Consider the following 21,812-nt stretch of genomic DNA (forward strand, 5'->3'; position numbering starts at 1 on the left):
TTGCTCAATAGGGGGCCACAAGATTGTTGGGTTTTTCTCTGTATATATGAAGCGCCTTGAGGCAATTTTTGTTGTGATTTGGCGCTATATAAATAAAATTAAATTGGAATGTATTGAAGTAACTTAAATGTCATAAACTAGGAATTAGTTCATTTCTCAGGGGAGAAATGAAAAAACGGGGACTGGTGTTAGGAATAAAAGCTATATTTTTAATATGCATCTGCTCATTATGTTGTTTTATGTACTTTAATAATGAAGGCTGGCTTGTAGAGCAAGGCCACCTTTTACTCACAAACAAGTGCTCAGCCAGACTGAAAAACAGGAAGTTTTAGTGCACAAGGCATATTAATAGATATAGACACAAAAAGAGGAACTCCCCATATAAACAACGTTCAAAACTGTGTGACGTGTAAAGTACCGAAATAACATCATATAAGTCACAGCTGATGATTGTAATGATAGAGAGCTCTTGCAACTGGCGTCTGAGCTGTGCAGAGGTCTCTCACCCCCGGAAGATGATTAAATAAAAAGCTCCAAATCCGACATTTACACATGAAGAAATCAGTATGGCAGATTTAATGGGATTAGGAGGACCTCATGATTGTACCAAGAAAGCAGAACTTGAAGGGAAAGTCAGGGAAGATTTAAAAGCAGGACCTGTTGGGATTTGGGATTTAGAGATTCTTTTATTGATATAATATAATGTGCCTTATGATGACTGCATTAATAACAGGTTGTACAGTATTATTTTAATAGTATTGAATATGTTTGTCATAACAGTGATGTCTCTATTTACAGGTTGAGTTCATTTCAGACACAATGCATAACTGTGCTTGTTTAGAGTTGATGTTCCGTCCAAAAGGGTTTTAAGCTTCACTGGTGAGAGTGTCCAGGTGATACATGTTGAGGGAAGATGAGAACATAGCAGGTTAATTGCATGCACGCTTACAAACACACATGATTTAAATATAGGCCAGGCCGAAGGCCTGGACTTTATGTAGCTTTTAAATTTACAGCTCCTAACTTGCAGAAATGGCGTGGAGTGTAATAAATGAATGGAAAACATGCTTACAGACACAAACATGAAATGGATTTATTTTACAGGGTAAAGGTGGACCACATGTTGCTTTGTTTCTGCTTAGCCACTACTGAGGTAAAAGGTGTTAAAGATAAATATGCAATAAGTGAACAGGAAATGTGTGAGGGTGAGCCGGGTGAAACAAAATGTTGTAGAAACTTGTCTAACTGGTATTAACAGTAACTTTTGCATGTTATGTATATGCTTGAAGCAAAAAGAGGCGTAAATGATGATAGAAAATTTTGAAGTGTGTTTTCTAGCGGAGATTTAGGCTGACATAGGGATGGTGTATATTTTACCCGGGGTGTTTTTAATAGAACTAAAAGCGTTGCTCACACACATAAAGAGTATTGAGATTAAGTAAAGTTAATATAATGGATAGAGCCCAGAACATGATATTGTCAACCAACTTTGAATAATTCAAGGAACATTAGATGAACAAAGTAGGTTAGTAAGGTGTAGCAGAGAAAGGCGGTTTGTTTTTTATCCCTTACAGGAGAAGATTTCCACTAGAGAGGGACCCAGAAAAGGAGTAGAGACCACTTAAGCATGAAGTGTTTTCAAGTGGGAGCTGGCGTTTTATTACTGGACCACCTAGAGGACATGAGGTGGTTTTCTGATTTGCTGAGTCAGAGGACGGCTAGAGAGGGTCAGAGCGAAGGCAGTGGACCTGGGAATGGTGGTTTCGGGGCCTATGATGCCATTAATGGATGTAGAGGTGACAGAGTGGGTCGAGGAGCGACCCAGGAAATGGTGGGGTGATGTCTCTGGGAGAGACATCAAGAGAGGGAATTGTAGAATTAAAGAAATTAGTTTACTGCTGAACTGTATATAACCAGCATCCTTATCATTACATTAATTATCATTTCATCAAAGCATTTATTGAAGCTGTCGGCATTATGTTATAATTTGTATTACAGGGGTTATCATAATCAAATATTAACATGTTTATGACAGGTGCAGTTATAACCACTTTAAATCGTTGAGGTAAATCTATCATCTTAAAAGCTTATAGTTACAGGTGACACAAGGAGGACAAGTCCATGGGGACCTCAAAGGCCGGAGATCCTCACCATATTTGGATGGATGCCAGAAAGGGGAACTTCTGTGTCTGCAGTTATCTCTTAAAATACATGAATGTTCTGTACATGCAAATTATGTGACTGTAAACGCAAGAGGGGGCGTTACAATACCCTGATGTTATAAAAGCAATCTAGAGTGTATTTTGGGTAGAGATGTACAACTGATGTTTTGCAGTTTGCACCTCTCCACGCTGCGTGCATTCATTAAAATCAATTGTTTGAACGACCTCTTCTGGACCATCATTGTTTTACTCTCGTCCTCAATTTCGAACCCGTAACAGATTCTAGTGTTTAGTATGGGTTTAGTTCTGTGCCAGTCTGTTTCCTGTTTTGAAGGTCCGTGTCTTATGTCAGTGCATTTGGTTTCACGTCATGGTAATTAGGTACAGCTGTGTCTCACAGCTGTTGCCTCTTTGCGATGTTTCCCTTTTGTATTTAGTGTATATGTCTGCTCCTGCTCGTCGTCACATCGTACTCTCATATTCACTTGTGTCTTCTGTTTCTAAGTTCTCTTTCTGTTTTGTTCTTGCGAGCAATAAAGCTGAGTGTTTTTGAGTTTCCCTTCTGTGTTTTGGAGTCTGCGTTTGGGTCCCTTTCCTGCCTGCACACAGATCATGACAGTTAATCTGAAGCAGGATTAAAACTTCACTTTACTGGTTACAGATGAAGGTCATGTGGATTTAGTGTGAATGATCTTATTTACTGTTTGTTGGTTTCATCTGTGAAAACACATCATATGAAATGGATTTTATCATCTGAAGAACCAAAAGCTGTCAGATTTGATCTGACACAATATAAAGAAGAAAATCACCTCAATCACAAAGAGGAAGTGCACTCAGTCACTCTCCTCTACTCTTCTGAAAATGTTTGATGCTGTTTGTTCTCCTGCTTCTTTGTTCCTCATAAGGTGGACAAATTTCTCAGCTGTGGTTTTATGGCTACAGATAAATGCTGCTTCCTCCATAGTACAATATACATTTTTATACAGTGACGTATTTAGTATTTAGCTGATGATTGATGATGAGATAGTTATGTTTGTGTTGTTCTGTGGAGATCACTCAAGACCTGAACCTGTTAAACACTCACTTTAGATTTCACTGCTTTAGTTATGACACACTTACTTACGGTCACCGTACAGTCCAACGTAGCACGTCCCAACGTAACGTGGCTCAACTTCCTTAAACCTTAAATGTAATCTGATGTGTTCAGGTTTAAACTCAGGTTCAGTTATTGAGTGAAAACACCAACAGACTCAGACATTTAGAACAAACTAAGAGTCAGATCAGCAGAAACAGAGAACACGGACATGTCTGCTGTAACTGCGTCACTCTGCTCCACGCTGATGTTTGTCCTGTTCGTCTCTGCAGGTGAGATTTAACTGTTAGAAAATCTTTTTTTTTTATCTGTGAGATAAAGAGGAATGAATAGAATGAACCTGGGTTACATGTTAATGATTCCTCTGAGAATTATTTTCATATCATTTGGTTTTATCTTCCTGTGTGATGATTCTGAAGTCAGTTAGCAGCACTGCTTTAATGTGAAATCGTTTATATTGAATCAGGTTTCTTTCAGAAATGCCACACAAGATAAAACATTATCTTGAGTGTGTGGTATCATTTACAGATGCAGGTATTCTTCTGTCGGCTGCTTTTTTTAGTCGGCACAGCAAATCACCTGCCTCCATTTTATAAAGCCGAATATTGTCATGTGACTCAACAACAACAACAACACAAACTGAAAACCATAATCCAGAAGGTATAACTTAACCCAAAACCCTAAATGCTAGAAATCTCAAAACACAACAAACCTTAGAAAATAAAAATACAAAACTCAAAACACTGGGTCACCGACCCAGGACCATGACAGTTTCATACCAAACTAGATGTAGCTTAATCTCTGTTTTAATTTGTCTTATCTAATGTCTAATAATGTCCCTGCTGTGGAGCTCAGCGCTCTCTGATCCTCTCTCTGATTGGCTACTGTAGAAGTGAACAGTTGTACTTTGACCTTTAACCTCTCTGCTCTGTGCTTTTTCCTCTTTCAGACCAGAAAAACATCACAGCTGAGTCTGGACAGGACGTCACTCTGACATGTCGAGTACACAACTGTACAGAATAGAATAGAATAAAATACTATATACAGTAGAATAAAATATACAATAAGATAAAAATAGAATACAAATGCTATATACAACTGAGTAAAAATACAACAATGCCAGAAAAGATTATTGCACATTAGTGTTATTCTTGTTTACCAGAATGGTCGACCTCTTGATGAGCAGCATCCATCTTTTAAGAGCAGGGTGGATCTGCAGGACAGACAGATGAAGGATGGAGACGTGTCTTTGATTCTGAAGGATGTGACGATTAATGATGCTGGAACATACGAGTGTTGTGGTGCTAAGAAAGAACCAAACCAAAAAACAGTCGATTTGAAGCTCATCAACAGCTTTAGTCTTCATGTTGTTCCTCCAGGTGAGTGAGTAGAGTTGAGTGTGTGTGTGATCAGAGGTGAAGCTGCTTCCTGGTTATTGATTTTTTGTTTCACTCATCACCTACCTGACAGCTGACACCTCACACCTGTTTCTCACCTGCAGGTCAGACAGGAGGACAAGAGAAGGATGAAGACAACAAAGATGGAGGAAAGGAAGACAAAGGGAAGGAGGATGGATCTGTTGGACTGATCGTTCTAATAGTTTTTGTGCTTATTCTTGCTGTTGTTATTGGTTTTTTTTATCTACAGAAAATGTAAACAACAACAGAGTGAGGAAACAAACCAGCCTCCTGTTGAACTGCAGCAGGTTTAAAATGTCTCAGAGGTTTTTCCAGTGTTGAGTCTGCTGCTGCTGTTCAGAGTTCTGGGTGTTGTCAGTGTTTAAAATGCTGCAGAAACAGATGAACTGAGCACAGACAGCAGGCTCACAGTACTGTAGGTTTATTTCAGTTTTATCTTTAATGGCTGCTTCTGTTTTTGCTGACAGCTCATCTCAGTGGAAGAGTTTCATCTTTAAAAACAGTCTTTACATTTCAGCTCTGTAGTTCACTGGAACATCCAGAGGGCTGTGACTACAAATCAGCTTCAACACAGTCAGGCTTTCTTTGTGTTAGCTGGCTCAACTAAACCTGAAACTGCAGTCACAGACAGCAGGTATCACCACCACCATCATCATCATCATCATCTTTATTTATAAAGCACTTTAAAAGCAACCACAGAACAAATAGCTTTACATTAGAACTAAATAATACTGCCACATAATATATGAACAAAAGCCAAATAATAATAATAACAATAATAATAATTCATTCGTTAGTTAATAAATAATTCAATTAAAAGAGAAACTATGTCTTACTGAGGTCAAAAGCCAAAGAATAAAAATGCATTAACCTATTAACCATTAACCTTCTCTGTTACCCTGGCTCTCTGCTTCAGGCTCTGAGCACGCTCAGATCAAAAGGAGCGTTTCATGTGTCATGTGACTTTTCTTCAACACAAAATGATCCCTGTGAGCGTCACTCAGTCCAATCAGAGACATTGTGCAATGATGAGAAAATGGTTCAATGATTTCTCCACTAAATGAATACAGGTACAGCCCTGTAACAATATGATGTGCAGTTTAACTTCATTCAGTGGTTTCAGTAAGTTACGGTTTAACAAGCTAATCAAGATCTGATGTGTGATTTCAGTTTCTCTTTATGTTTGTGAGCTGTGTGGTTTGTTTGCCCTCAGTATCCATGAACAGAGTTCAAAAAGTGTAGCTGCTTGTTTTAAATGTTTGGCCTTGTTTGTGTGTTTGTGCTCTGATTGTGTTTACCTGCTGCACACACACAGGATTAGAAAAGCTTGAAAACTCCAAATGTTTGCATGTAGGACAGAGAACAAAGGTCTCTGTATTTGAACAATAACTACTGGATGAGTCTGATCCTGTTATTTCATGAATGAGTCTCCTTACTTTGGTTTAAATTATTTATTTTGTCAGTTTTGTCAGTGGCTGAGAAGCTAAATCATGTGAAACTCATTGTGTGTACCTTAGCTGTATTTTTTCTGTTAATAAAGATTTGAATGTGGATTTAATATCTCTGTGTTATTAACTCTTCAAATTTTTGTCACTGTTTTTTAATCATAAACTGAGGTTTGAAACATTTCTGGATTTATTGAAGTGTTTCTGTGTGAGAGAGACGTGAACCTGATCATGTGGAATAAATGTTGGATAATATTGATGAATTTTGACAATAATGAATGAAATCTTGGAATCTATGATCCATGCTGGAGTCATTAAAGCTTTCTGAATTCTCTAACAGGCAGATACATGGACATGTTTTATTTTCGGTGAGCTGTAAAAGCTGTGACTGTATTCTTAATATCATTTATAGTTTAAGCCATTAAACATGTGTACCTAATAAACTGGCAGGTGAGTGTAGCTCCCTGTAGTTGAATCAGGCCCCAGAGAAAGGATCTCCTCTTAACTGTTCATGTTATAGAAATGGAGCAGCGGGGAGTGCATGTGCAGATAATCATGCTAACAGCTAACACCCTGTTAATTCTTACAGAAAGTCAAATATAAATCAAATATTTATGTAATTTAGTTATTGAACAGTGAACTCGAAAAACTGAATATGTTGTTCGGATTAAAATTATTAAACAAAGCTGTTTTTATTATTCTTATATACACAAATACACACATCCACCTACATCCACACCTCCACCTGGTTCATCTCTTCTTCCTCTGTTGTCATGTGTTGGATCTGTGTTGTGGTTCTACTGGAGTTACTGGTTCTGCTGAGACGATGTGTTCACAGGAAACCTGAGGGTGAGAGAAGGTGAGACTCAAACTTGTTTCTTTTATAAATTCATTCATTTTAAACTGTGTTTGGTTTCTGTGGATATGTTAACTTTTTTAATTTACTTCACTGATTCATATTCGATAATCACACCACATTTTTAAATTCCATCCACATATCCATGTTTAAATTTTAAATCCAACATTATTCTAAGTTAATAATTTGGTAGTTTCTGTAACATCCTGACATGTTAATCAGAAACATTCATCCTGCTGATAAAAGCTCAGTCTCTTCCTCCTGTATCAGGTCTGATTCATTCAGCGACTCTAAATTCCACTTCCAAACATTATCTGTCAGTTTCTATATGATCAGCTCTTATTCCTGCACTAATGTCCTCTGTGTGTGCTTGTTGTGCAGACAGTGATCCAACTACAGTTTACTCAGCAGTGAGAACTGAAGACGTCACTTGTGGAAAAATCCTCATCAAAGACAAGAAGAAGAAATCAAATCTGAGAGGTACAGCTGCTCTTCTTCTGTCTCTGTCATGGGTCAATGAGGCTTTGCTTTAAACTACATGCTAATACTAACATGCTAAGATATTAGCATTCTCCTCAAATATTACGAACACGTTTGCCTTCAATATACAATTACTGACCAAGTGTTTGTGTCAAGCACTTTGTTTATTTCTTGAGCACATAAGACAATGAAACTCGAGCAGCAGCATCAGGACAAACTTTTAATTTGGGATAAATGTATCTTTAAAAGTTTGAATATAAGTCTTTTCAGAACTACTGACAACATTAATGACCATAAGTGGATGAACTCTATTGTTTTTTTGTGATGACTCCTGTAGCACTCCTTTGACTGCAGGTCAAACTTTCAATTTTAGATGTAATGTGTCTTTTATAATCTTTCACCCATTTTTTCTAAATTTTACGTGCCCATCCATGTCCTTTAGAATGAATCCTGTTGTTATTGTGACCCTGGACCCTTTGTTGTGTCACCACGACGTCACTTTCACTCACCCCTCCTCTTTTCTTATCCAGGCTTGAGATCAGCAATGGCAGAGTTTTTTTGTTTGTTTTTGTTTTATGTGTGTGTTTGTGGTGAAATTCAAATGGAAAATTGTGTGTACACCAGTCAAATAGAATATGGAACAGTTCTTTTCCAACACTCAAGTTTTTTGTACACATCCTCTGATGTGCAGAAAGTGTGTGAATGCTTCTTGTTAATTTCACACCATATAACAAATGCATTATATGAACTCAGAAGATGACAAGGGGCCAACAGTCGTTCGTCAACAGATGTTTGTGCCGTGACCTGATTGTTGATCCCTTCCTTTATCTCATCATAGACCCTTTTTTTTCGGGGGGGGGGGGGGGGGGGGGGGTGTTCCCCGGTGGTCAAGGCATGTTTGTGCACCGTGCTGAGCAGCGGGACATTTTTCCTTTTCTCGAATAGGAGGTCAGAGTTGCTTTTTCAGTGAAGGCAAACACTGAAGATGTTACCTTCCTGTTCTTGACAGCAAGAAGTTCAGAAGGAAGCTTGGGCCTGTTCTTTCTCACTATCCCCAACATGGTAAACTTCCTTTTGAGTAATTCCTCATCTAAGGCATAAAATGTGAAAAAATTAACACATTTGATGTTATGCAGTCCTTCAACCATGTCAGTCTGCACTCTTTTTCATTCAATTTTTACAGGCGCTTTGCCAGAGGACTCACCTGTGTAAACTTGCATAGCATCTAATAACCAACTCGCAAAATAAAACAAAATAAAAAACAACAAACACGAATATACCAGACATTATGATACAGACTTAATAATTGATAATTTGCACCGATTTTTTTTTCGAAATTTTATACGCGAGAAGTGAGCGCGAGAGCCCTCGGTGCGCCTGCTTGCTGCTGAAGTCAAAGTAAACTTTATTGTCATCTCCGCTGCATACAGTCCAGTATTTAGAGAGAAAAGACGACGTCTCTCTATATACTTGTGCGAAATCCCAGAAATAAACCATAGACAAAGCGAATCTGTGAACTAAGGTTTAGATTTATTAGGTTATGTTGTGGTGATCCTCAAGTTGGGGGATGGGATGGAAGAATAAAGTTACGTTGAAACCAAGCACACCATTGTTTTTCTTGTGACATTACCAATACGTTTGATGTGTCACATGGCCCTCTTCCTATTGAAAAAAAGAAAAGTTGTATCCCAGATGGCTGACTTCTAAATGGCCACCATGGTCACCACCCATGTTGAGGATTTTGCCCCCTCACATATACTCATGTGCCACAAACAGGACTTTAATATCACCAACCTTTCCTATGTTATTATGGTGTATCTATTCTACCAGCGCATCATGGAGTTAAAGGAAATGAAATGGCTGATGGGACAGCAAAAGTCGCAACAAGGAGACCGATGGTAGATTTTGTTATTAGTGTGAGTAGGACAGAGCTCAAGAGTAGAATACGATACAAAATGAAGGAAAGGTGGCAAAAGCAATGGGAGGAAGAGAGGAAAGGGCGATGATTTTATAAAATCCAAAGGAAAGTGGGGGAAATGAGAAGTACAGGACGAAACAGGAGAGAGGAGACGATTATATCTCGACTGAGATTTGGACACACTGGTTTAAATAGCACATTATTTTAATAGGTAAGCACTGTGCAGGGGAGTGTGACTGCAGTGGGGAACAGGAAACAATACAACACGTTTTGTTGCATTGTCAGAAGTATGATATGGAAATATGATATTGAAAGGAGACAACTGATCAAAAAGCTGGACGATATGAAAGTGAAGTTGGACTTGTTTGATTTATTTTGCATGAGCTCTATGAGTGAAAGTTATCAGGCTGTATTTTGGTTTTTAAGGCAGACCCATTTGTTCGGGAGGATTTGAATATTTCATTTTAGTTTATTTATTTATTTATTTATTTATTTATTTATTTATTTATTTATTTATTTATTTATTGTCATTTCGGTCCACACCACTTGGTGGCGGTAATGCACCATTTCTGTTTGCCAACCGCCAATATACAGAAGAAAAAGACTTTCAGCCTTGTTTAAACATTAAACTCGTGTAATCGGGTTTAAAGTCTTTTATTTATGAGAAATAACAACAGACTCAGACATTTAGATCAAGTTTAATGTCGGAGCAGAAGAACCAGAAAACACGGAAATGGTGGCTGGAACTGCGTCGCTCTTCTTGTTGTTTTCTGTCTTCATGAGCGTTTCAGGAGGTGAGAATTAACAGCTAGAAAACCAAACTGCGCTTCTATTTGGTTTATAGAAGAAGATGAACAATCATTCTGGTTTGGATGTTACCAGTCCTTCCCTAAGAATTACTGTAATGTTATTTTAGTTTGTGTGTGTGAAGGAGACACGAGGCTGCGTGGAGTTAACATCTGTAATCCAGCTGTGACAGAGACAAAGAAGTGTAATGTGTGTGTCAGTGTGATGTGTTGTAGTGTCAGGAGTCAGTATACAGCTACAAAGCTTTTTGTTCAGTGTATACAAACAGCTGTAGCTCCATAAAGGCAGCATGCAGAGACTCACAGTGTCTTATAATGAGAGGCTGCTTTCTCTCACACATTATGTTCACTTATTATCAGCACATGTTGTTCTTTGTGCAACAGAGTTATTGTAGTTTTGTATTTTCTCATTAGTTTTTATTCCATTTGGACTTTTTGTGTTTAGTTCAGTTTAGTTTCCAGATGATTTTCTTCTTTTTCAGGTTTGATTATTTATTGCTTGAAGAGTTTTTAATGGTTTTATTCTTTTTTCATTCTTACTGTTTGGAGGTTTGTGTCAGAGGCCAGATTTAGGAGCATCAGCTGTTCCAATAAAAGCAGTGACTCAGTCTGACAGACATCCAGAGTCTCAATGAACTCGTCCATCAATAACATTTGATCAAACTAACAGATTCTAAAACTAAAGATTTGTTTTTATTTGTTCACAAAATGGTTTCAGATGATGTTTTTCATCCATCTCAGTCTTTCTCATGAACTTTGTCTCCAAACCTCTCAGCCTGAGCTTCCCTCTGATGAACTCGTTCATAATCTCGTCCATTCTGCTCTCAATGAAAATCTGAACATGTTCAGCTCGGCCTCCTGTCTTTGTGTCAGAGTCTCCAAAGCAAACATCACAGCAGCTCACTGCCATCTTTAAACCTTCCCTTTCACTCTTGCTGCTGTCCTTCTGTCACAAATCAGCCCTGATGAAGATGCTCGGGATCAGGTGAGGAGGAGGAGAAGACTCGCTGTGGTGACGCCTGAAGGGAGCAGCTGACACAAGAAGAGACACAATCAAAGATCATCATCTAACAACAGAAGACAATCTTTTATTGTGTGTTTCTGATTGGCTGCTGTAGAAGTGAACAGTTGCACTTTGACCTTTAACCTCTCTGCTCTGTGTTGTTTCCTCTTTCAGACCAGAAAACCATCACAGCTGAGTCTGGACAGGACGTCACTCTGACATGTCGACCTCCAGACAACAACAACAACATTGTAGAGTGGAGCAGAGCTGACCTGGGAGATGAATATGTGCTTTTGTACCGTGACGGTCACTTTGTTCCAGACAACCAGCATCCATCTTTTAAGAATCGGGTGGATCTGCAGGACAGACAGATGAAGGATGGAGACGTGTCTTTGATTCTGAAGAATGTGACGATTAATGACACTGGAACATACGAGTGTGGTGTTGTGCAGACAGGAACAGAATATTTGAAGCTCATCATCAGCATCATCTACCTTCATGTTGATCCTCCAGGTGAGTGAGTAGAGTTGAGTGTGTGTGTGATCAGAGGTGAAGCTGCTTCCTGGTTGCTGATGTTTGTCTTTGTATGGATGAGCTGGTGGTTGTTAAAGTTGTGGCGTCTGTAAGAAAAATGTCCACATGATGACTGATGGATGAGAGAGGTCCCATTTTTGTTGTTGTGCACAAATCATTGAACAACACAAACACTTAAAGCTCCTTTCAGTGCTGCCTGTTTTGTTACTGCACACATTTCTGATGGTCCTACAGTCCAACGTAGCAAACATCTCCCTGAAGCCTCTTCCTTAGAGACCAAAGGTTGGATCAGAGCAGCTGAAAGGACACATCTATGAATGCAGTCAGAGACTTTCTCACAACCTCACACTTCATCTGATCACATTTAAACTCAGGTTCTCTGTTAGTCACTGAGATTACAGACTCACACATTTATAATAATGTAGATCAGCAGTAATAATAACACACAAACGTCTGCAGTAACTGTGTCAGTCTGCTCCACTTTGCTGTTTGTCTCTCCAGGTCAGATTAAGCTGTTAGAAACCAGAAGTTCAGACGAATTATTTTCATATTGATTCAGTTTGTCTGTGTGTGTGAAGACATCATCAGGGTAGATGGAGTCTGTGTGGGCTCAATGTCTCTCACTGTAATCTAGAGCTGGGCGATGAAATGATAAAGATAATTATTGCAAAATAACTTTTCCTCAGTAGAAACATGAAACATATTTAATAGAAGGTGTGATCAGCTTTAAACTCAGGTTCTCTATAATTCACTGAAAGTACAGACTTAAATATGTAAGAATGCAAGAATTAAATAACACAGAAGTAATAATTAAATAATAAATAGCTCCTTATTTATTGTAGGTACATACAGTAGGTACCCCTTGAACCTTTAAGTCGGTCTGATCTCTGACCTTTAACCTCTCTGCTCTGTGTTGTTTTCTCTTTCAGATCCAACAGTCATCACAATTGAGTCTGGACAGAATGTCACTCTGACATGTCGAGCTACAAACAACATCACAGTTGTAAAGTGGAGCAGAGCTGACTTCACATCAAGCTGTGTCTTTTTGTACCAGGATGGTCACTTTATTCCAGATCACCAGCATCCATCTTTTAAGAACCGGGTGGATCTGCAGGACAGACAGATGAAGGATGGAGACGTGTCTTTGATTCTGAAGGATGTGACGATTAATGACACTGGAAGATATGTTTGTGGTGACTACATGAAAGAAACACGCTCATGGAAATCCATCAGCATCATCCACCTGGTTGTTGTTGTTCCTCCAGGTGAGTGAGTAGAGTTGAGTGTGTGTGTGATCAGAGGTGAAGCTGCTTCCTGGTTGTTGATGTTTGTTTGTTGTATGGATGAGCTGGTGGATGTCAGAGGCAGACAGATGTTTCTCCAGCTGTTGTCTTTGTGGCTGGTAGTCTAGAGTTGTAGAGCAGCATTGTTTGGGTAAGGTTAGAGCAGAAACAAAGACATTTATGAATCAGTCTCTTCTTCTCTTGCTCTCTAACTCGTCTGTAAACATGTGTGGGGAAACTCAATGTTAAAGGCTACAGCTGGAGGGGGAGGGGAGGGGTGAAGCTGGTGGTTGTGAGTTGTTACTAAGGAAGAGTAATCTATTACATGAATTGCTCGTAACGTTCCTTAACAGTAATGTAGAGTGTTACTTAATTACTCCCTGGAGAAAGTAACTCCTTACTCTACTTGTTGTTACTTTCTCGTTACTCTGTAAAATGATCTGATATGCACTGTCACATGATCACCATGTAATAACTCAGGCCCGAGTCCCACAACAACAAACATCTCTACTGCGTTACTGAAAAATATAATGTGATTACAGTAACCACTTACAAAGTAACAAATGAACACAAAGCTGTTACAAAGTAATACGTTACACCAACACTGGTGGAGACACAAAACATCCATCCAGTGCCAGCTCCGCCTCTCATGCCACACCAATCTGTCCCCCTGTCTCTGAGGGAGAGGCCAGCCAGCCCTCGGAGAAAGCTCTTTGACGCCACTTGTATCCAAGATGTCGTTCTTTCGGCCGCTTACCAGAGCTCGCTGCAGCCACAGCCCCGAGCCGTCTGTCTTTCCCCTCATTAGTGAACAACACCCAGAGATACTCAAACTCCTCCACTTGGAGCGGTAACTCCTTCACTAACAGGAGTGGGCACTCCACCCTTTTCAGGCTAAGGACGGTCTGCTTCTAAAAATTCTTTTTATGGCGGCTTTATTTAAAAACAAGATGCTCAGTTCATGTGTGTTTTTACCCCCCAGTCATAAAAGACTGATGGGGTGTTGTCATCCCCCTGTTGGGTGGTCAGGTGGACGGGTGGTGTGGACACCCAAGTTTACAAACACAGGTGACGTAGGTTTTTTAAATTCATGTAAACAAAATCATACCGTAGGTACATGTACTACAAATGTTGGACAAGATTCAAGTTCAGGGTCAGAGGTCAAGTTTTCTGACAAACCTGTGAACATAATAACTTGAGCAGAATGTCACCCAGGATTTTCTACTACACTCAGGAAAGTGAAATTGGGCTGTTGTTTGATTTACAAGAGTCTAACCTGTACTTTGAACAAACTAATTTTATGTTTCTATAGTGACCATAATTAGATCTATGATCTGCATTAAATTCAACAACTTATTGATTTTTGTGGAGATGATGTGATATAATCTAGTAAGAGTGGTTAGTTTCCTGGACTCGTGATATCACAGGATGTCTGTGAAGGTTCTCAGTCATCCAGGTCATCGTAGTCTAAGGAGCTTGGAAAGAAAAGCGTCTGGACTTGTTTAAGTTGCTTGAAGACGTTTCACCTCTCATAAGCGAAGCTTCTTCATTTCTAAGGTCAAATGGTGGAGAGGTCCTGATTTAAACCTAATGGGAATTTTCCCTCAAAGAGTGACAAAGGACCCCCTGATGATCCTCTACCTAATCACTTGAGCCAAGGTGTGAAAAAACTGGATTAATGGTCGTGTCCAAATTCATGGGCTGCATCCTCCTGAGGACCCGGCCTTCGCGGTCTACGTGGGGGCGGGTCCTCAGAAGGTCGGGTAGGCCGGAAGTAAACGGCTGTGAAATTGGACAGTCTAGCCTTCTGATTAACGTCACCGCTGTCTCGGTGGGGTTTAATAAACTCGGCCGTCTGCTCCTTGCTATGTAAAATATAACAGGACACTGGCGTAAATTCTCGACCATCTCACACTTCTGTTTAATCTGTTTTCTGTTTGACATTTATTCAGCCGTGTGAAGCTGTCCGTGGTGATCTGAAAATGATGTGCCGGGAGTTGTGCTGTTCTCGGCGGCTTCAGTGACCCTCGAGCTCCCGGCTCGCTATCGAGTTGGTGGGTAGCAGACGTCTCTTAAAACGTCGAAGCCCTTTTGCAAATATGCAATATCTTGATAAACCGAGCAGATATTTTAAGTTTACACACCCATGTTCTTGCCTGAAAATAAGTTAAAAGTTTATTTTGTCACCCAGAAAGATTGATAAAAGTAATTTTAAAACTTAGTAGCGGCCGCCATCGCCGGAAACTGGAGTTTGGCTGGGCCGCGCTACGAATTCTGGGATATGGTGGGCCACGAAGGACACACCCGACCCATCCTTCAAATTCTGGGAAAAGGAGGACGCATTTGTCGGCTGCATTCGGAGGACTCTACGAATTTGGACAGCCTTCGGCGCGTCGCTGTTACGTAATCGGTCTACAAATGCAGCCTCAGGAGGATGCAGACATGAATTTGGACACAACCATAGATGGCAGACAGTTGGTGTCGTAAACCACTCAGCTTTGCTTCCTCCTGTCTCATTGTGTCTGATTACTTCCAGCTGTGTTCCCTCCTGTTTCCCATCCTCTCGTTATCCTCTGTCTATTTAAGTCCTCTGTCTTCCTCTGCTTGTTGTTGTGTCATCCATGTTGCTGTGCGTTGTCCTGTGTGCCTTGTCTCAGATTCAGAGTCAAAAGACTTTATTTATCCCAGAGGGGCAATTGACAGACTGATCTTGCTGACCGTACATACAATATACAAACATCACATTGGGGAGACAGGTTAGGCTAGGTAGCTGCACGAGCAGCGACCCGGAACCGAAAAATGGAAAATACACAACATCAGAAAAGACAAGGAGAAAAAAGAACTCCCCCCAGACTGAGCTCCAACGGGGAGATCAGTTTGAGAACAGAAAAAAAAACACCTCTGCGCATAGCAAATGAAAAACTCTTAATACACCACAGAAACACATGACAAGCAACAGGGATGGGTAAAACGTGAGAGACAGCCAGTGTAGACAGCACATCCGGGCCTGCAGCCTATGCGCTGGTCCTCTTGATCCACCGTCTGCATCGGGAGGGAATAAGCGTCGAAGGCGTTTGGAAGGGGAGGGGGGATGGATGTCCAGAGTTCAGCTGAGACTAGGGCTGCACGATTTTGCATAAAATGAGAATCACGATTTTTTTGCTTAGAATTGAGATCACGATTCTCTCACGATTTTCTTTTCCAATATAAATATTTATTGCACTTATTAACTGCACATCAACTTCGTAAAAGTTGAAACTGAACATAAAAACAATAAATAAACATAAAAACAATAAATGCCTCACATTTTGTGGTTGCTGCAAAATGTTGTACTGCTTGAAATTCCGTCTCCACCGTTGCTCGACACTGCGTGTATAGAGCAGGTAGTGCAACAATAGAAAAATAGTTGCGGGACGGCACTGTGTAGCGTTTGTCTAGGGCAGGGGTGCCCAATCCCGGTCCTCGAGAGCTACCGTCCTGCAGCTTTTAGATGCATCCTTGTTCCCACACACCCGAATCAAATGAATGGCTTGTTATCAGGCCTTTGCCAAACATGATGGCATGCTGACGAGGTAATCAAACCATTTGATTCAGCTGTGTTGGAGTAGGGATGCATCTAAAAGCTGCAGGATAGTAGCTCTCGAGGACTGGGATTGGGCAGCCCTGGTCTAGGGTGTTGATCATTTTCCTAAATCCCTCGTTTTGCACAGTGTTGATATATCTTTGGTCAGGTGATAAGTAATAGCCTCCGTAATTTCTTTGTGCCTGCGGGAGTTCGACGTGTATAGGGAAGCGCTGTATAAGGTTCCCGTTATTGATGTTTGGGTGGTTGACCGGGACGAATTTTCTCCTGTCACTTTCTCGTCATCCCTGACGTGTTCTCCGTTGTTTTTCCCTGCCAATTTGAGCATCACGGCACAGCTTCTGTATCACGTGGTTTAAGGCTCTGCCCTTGTCATTTGTTGAGCAGGAAGAGTGAGCGCTTGTTTTCATGCAGATTACGTCCCGGATCAAAATGCGGTACAATCGTCATCGTTTTTTTTTTTTTTTTTTAAATCGTTGTCATTTGGAAATGAGATCGCACATAAGTATGAATCGAGATCGCGATTTTCTAACAATTAATCTTGCAGCCCTAGCTGAGACAGTGTCCTTTACCCTGCCAGGCTAAGTAAAACGTCTTCCAGCCAACCCAGGTGGCCTTGTGTAGGATAGGAAAACACTCTAAGCACAGTCTGTTATCAGGGTGTTTTTGTTCTGCTCCAGTCTTGAGACCACAGCTGGCGCCGAAGTGGTAGCCGCATGAAGTTATGGTGGTTTTTACTTTAGTGCGAACAACTCATGTGAATTTCAAAGCTGTTCTAGCAGTCTGACACTGATCTCTCAATCTCCCGTTGGAGAGCCATGAGCTTCTCCATGATGTTATCCAATTTTCACTTAGAGTGTTCACAGCAGCCTCAAGTTTCTCCAAGATCTTATCCATGTTGTGTTCAATAAGGCCATTTTGAGAACTCACAACTCGTCCCATCGTTTCAATCGCAGCGGGCAGCCTTGTGGGGTTTTGAACAGTCGATTCTGCTTTCTTTAATCTTTGAAAAGCCAGGGCCAAGCCAAGTTCAATCAGCAAGAACCCTGTTATCATGGTTCCGAAAAGGTACAAGTCTTCAATGTCCTCGATTGACAGTCCCGCCAGGCACACAACCCTCCAGTTATGCCACCTGTCCATCGTGTATCCGGCAGGGAAAGTACCTCCAGGACACTCAGGCTCACCCGAGCCCAGGCTTCTCATTGAGAAGAGGGTGTCAATTGCATTCAGGGACCAGTTGATCAAATCCATAATTCCTCTTTTAGGTTTTAGAGGACAGACTGTGAGAAAGTGTTCCAGGAAAAGAGCAAAAAATAGACGAGACTAGACAAGGACACAAGAAGCTAAGCAGGGAAAATAAGGGAAGGGAGAGGAGAAAAGTGCGACCGCCTTTGCCAAGAGCCAGAAGAGAAATTGTGTGCCTCACGTTTCCCCAGTTTTGGGTCCTACTCCTGCTGCCACACAGTCAGCCTCAACAGTCAAGGACAAAGACATAAATACAATTCTGTATCAAGTCTTGTAATCATTTGGAGTGACAGCTCGGTGGTGTGGTGGTCAGCACTGTTGCCTCACAGCAAGAAGGTCCTGAGTTTGAATCCTTTCTGTGTAGAGTTTGGATGTTCTCCCTGTGTTTGTGTCTGTTCTCTGTACTTTTGTTGGACTAATGTAATTTGTGTGTGTTGGATCAACTCAGTTAATTAAGTTGATTCATCATCAATTAATTAAGTTGGTCAACTCAAGTACAGTAAGTTGGAATAACAAAATTACATAATGTTAAAATTAAACAAATAAATCATGTGGAAATCCTTTTTATGACTTTTGTATTCAAATAGTTATTTTTTGAGTGTAGGAGGCTGAGCGGTAACAATGGTGCCCACCAGTTTTATTTTGATCAATGATCCAAGAAAATCTACCAGGGTGGAAACTTTCACACTTTATTCACGTTTTATCTTTTTATTTACTTTTTCTACTGCAGTAGAGGAAATGGATTCTATTCTGTTAGTTACTCGTCATTTACCTCAATCCACAGCTGACACTTTGTTTCTCTCCTGCAGGTCCATCAGGAGGAATTATTGGACTGATAGTTGCTCTTCTCCTTCTTCTTGTCGGTGTTGTGGGTTTTTTGATCTACAGAAAACATAAAGTGTCCCGATATTCAATCAAGGTTCCTACTGAGGATAATGAGGCTCCTCAGTCTCCACAGCAGGACTGTGTCAGAGGACAGACAGAAGTGAACTATCCTGAGCCTCCAGCAGACGGATTATCATCATGTTTATGGACATAAAGTGGGAGTGGATTCCCACAGACTTTGCATGTCAGTGTTGGTGTGGGAGTTTCACCTGTGAAACAGAGGAGCTTGTTTCTATAGAGCCAGCTGGAAGGAGAAGGGTCTCCCCTGGATGCCAACACTGAGCTGATCTCTCCCAGTAAAATATTACAAATAATATAAAATGTGTCGGTGCTGTAATATTCAACTTGTTTGTTTTTTCATTCCAAGGTGGACTGTTTGTTGTGTGTCAAGCAACTGTCATACAACAACACCTCATTTGTGGTTATCATCTATGCATAGGTGCATATATCCAAACCTTCACAGGCTTGCTGTGAGATACTCGTGCAGCCCTGCCTCCTCACTGTCATGTGAAAGGCTTTTCTCAAAGCTGGCGAGGTTATTACTGTGACACTATGATGTGGATGAATACATGAAAATATTAGCCATTTTATTTTTATGCTTAAAGTCACTTTCTTTTGGAAAAACTACTGTTAATGTTTATTTTGCTGTCTGAAAGTGTAATATAGGTTCCACCAGTGGCGCTCGGTGCCCCACACATCAGTGGGTAGAAGAAGTGTAGTCAGTACATGATGAGGTAGTGTACAGCTCGTGCACCGAGTAGCTCCTGTTAACCTGCTGTTCCCATGTTATTGCAGGTAAGCCTGGTTGGAAATAACATATAAGTAATAGACAACAGTAGTAATCGATCATAAGTGTCTTACAGTGCAACAGATCTCAAACTAAAGAGTGAATTCACGAGTTAAAGGCTTGTAAAGATGATTCGCCACCACGTGTAGCTAAAATGTTGGACTCATAGTCCGGTGTGTTCATAGTAATGAATCTGAGAACTGTTTCATGTCTTTGTGAGTTTAAAGGCTGTAAGCTAACTACTGAGAGATGCACATAACATCAGTAAAATCATGAGATTATGAACAAACCTTTGTTAAACAGAGTAAATGTGTCATGTCATGAGATGCTTGTGTAAATGGAAATGCTAACTAAATGTAGAATCAGGCTGAGCTACGGAGCACACATGTGATCCTACACCTGTGCTGATCCAGTTATCAGGCTGTGATGAAAGTCTGTAATGTCTGTACAGGTATGTTTGGGTCAGAGCTGCACAATAAAGTCTCTGGATAATCAGGGAGTTTGTGATGTAGTCAGTTCATGAAAGTGATGTATGTGGATATAAAACTGTCATTGAACTGTTTTAGTACTACTGTGGTGCTGTTTTACAGTGCAGGTGTGTTGTGTTATTGTCACTGTAACACTGTGCAGAAGAAGTGTAGTCAGTATGTTATGAGGTCGTGCAGACTGTTAACCTGCTGAAGAAGCTTCTTGGATGAGAGGTGAAACGTCTTCAAGCAACTCAAGAAGTCCAGACGCTTTTCTTTCGAAGCTCCTTAGACTACGATGACCTGGATGACTGAGAACCTTCACAGACGTTTCTCTTCAGTGTTTCTTTCTCAGTCCTTACATGATGTTCACGTCCAATTTGAGATAAGAACAATATAACTTTACTCTTCAGCCTGAAATACAAAAATAAAACTATAAGAATTTTATATTGTTGTGCTGCTGCTACATTTTTGTACACTGATGCTGAGTTTTAGCACCAGTGTGTTCAAATCAGTGTGTTTTTGTAGGACAGTGGTGACAGAGGTCAAAGGGGACTGTGTGTGTTCCCACCACATTTCTCCACGTTACCATAGAGACAGAAACCTGCAGGTCTTTGAAGGATCATGAAGGAATGTCCAAACAGGATTAGGAATAATCATATATGGTACACATAAGGAACAGGGCTTGTGCAGAGGTCATAGGGTGCCCTGATCCAGGAACAAGATCTGTGACAGGAAGTAGAGCGGGTTAGCACTGTCCCTTCACAGCAAGGAGGTTCCTGGATGGGCAGGGATAGCTCAGTAGGTAGAGTGGTGGCCCCATGATCGGAAGATCGGGGGTTTGACTCCACTAAACGGCTACCCTGAGGTACCCCTGAGCAAGGTACCGTCCCTACACACTGCTCCCCGGGCGCTGCCCACTACTTCACTGGGTGAATGGGTTAAATGCAGAGGAGTAATTTCCCTATGGGGACTAACACATACACATTATACAAATCCCAGCATGTGCTCCTTATACCTGTGTGGGTTTCCTGAGTGTACTCGACGTCCTCCACAGTCCACAGACATCCATGTAAAGGGTGATTAAGCCGGCTGTGTATGTTTAGTAGATAAAGTGCTGTATGAAAGTATAGTTACGAGTGGTCAGCAGGACTAGAAAAGCAGCAGTGGTTATATAACACAGCCAGCAGCAGGATACAATACTAAATGGGCCGTGCATCACATTGTAATATGTGACTGGTTGGCTGAGCTGTTTGGTTCAGTTCAGTTTAAGATTTTTACAATAACATGTTTTTGGGTGCAATAATTACAGAATAAGGAACATTGATGGTGACTAACTTCTTCTGTTGTGCGCTTTAGTTATAATGTTGGATTCAGTCCCTTTGGGTGGGTTGTTCCCATCATCTGTGGCTGTTTACTGCTTTTTCCAAAGCTTTTATTTCATAGCTTCCACCCACACAGAGTGGAGTATCACAGTGTAGGAAGTCACTCTGCAGAAAGGATTTCATACTCAGAAAGCCTCCAAACACTTCCAACAATCTGACTCTGTGCTTTGGAATTTAGGTCACAGTTGAAACTTGATATTATTTTTCAAACCGCACCTCCACAAATCAAACACTCTTCCTCTTCTCTTTTCTTCTCAGCACATCTGTTTACAGTTAGAGTCAAACAGACAAAACAGTGCAGAAAAGAACCATTTACAGCTAAATGCTGCCTCGTCTTTAGTGCAGTATACAGAGAATTCATGTGTTTACAGCACACAGCAGCTTTGTTCCTTATTTTGATTTATATGTGTGAAATAAAATAAAATAGTTTTTGGTTTGTGACTGATGGATGAGACAGACTGT

General features: G+C 40.6%; 1 protein-coding gene across 1 annotated transcript; it reads left to right on the top strand.

Moving 5' to 3' along the window:
* The first annotated feature begins 3,348 nt into the window (after positions 1-3,348).
* On the top strand, positions 3,349-19,993 carry LOC134624780 (polymeric immunoglobulin receptor-like). Its single transcript, XM_063469835.1, has 4 exons — positions 3,349-3,527; positions 11,356-11,694; positions 12,645-12,980; positions 18,636-19,993. The coding sequence occupies exons 1-4, from the start codon at positions 3,467-3,469 to the stop codon at positions 18,863-18,865; spliced, it is 966 nt and encodes a 321-aa protein (XP_063325905.1). The 5' UTR covers positions 3,349-3,466; the 3' UTR covers positions 18,866-19,993.
* Positions 19,994-21,812: the final 1,819 nt, after the last annotated feature.

The sequence above is a fragment of the Pelmatolapia mariae genome, linkage group LG3_W (genome assembly GCF_036321145.2).
Source record: "Pelmatolapia mariae isolate MD_Pm_ZW linkage group LG3_W, Pm_UMD_F_2, whole genome shotgun sequence".
Lineage (NCBI taxonomy): Eukaryota > Metazoa > Chordata > Actinopteri > Cichliformes > Cichlidae > Pelmatolapia > Pelmatolapia mariae.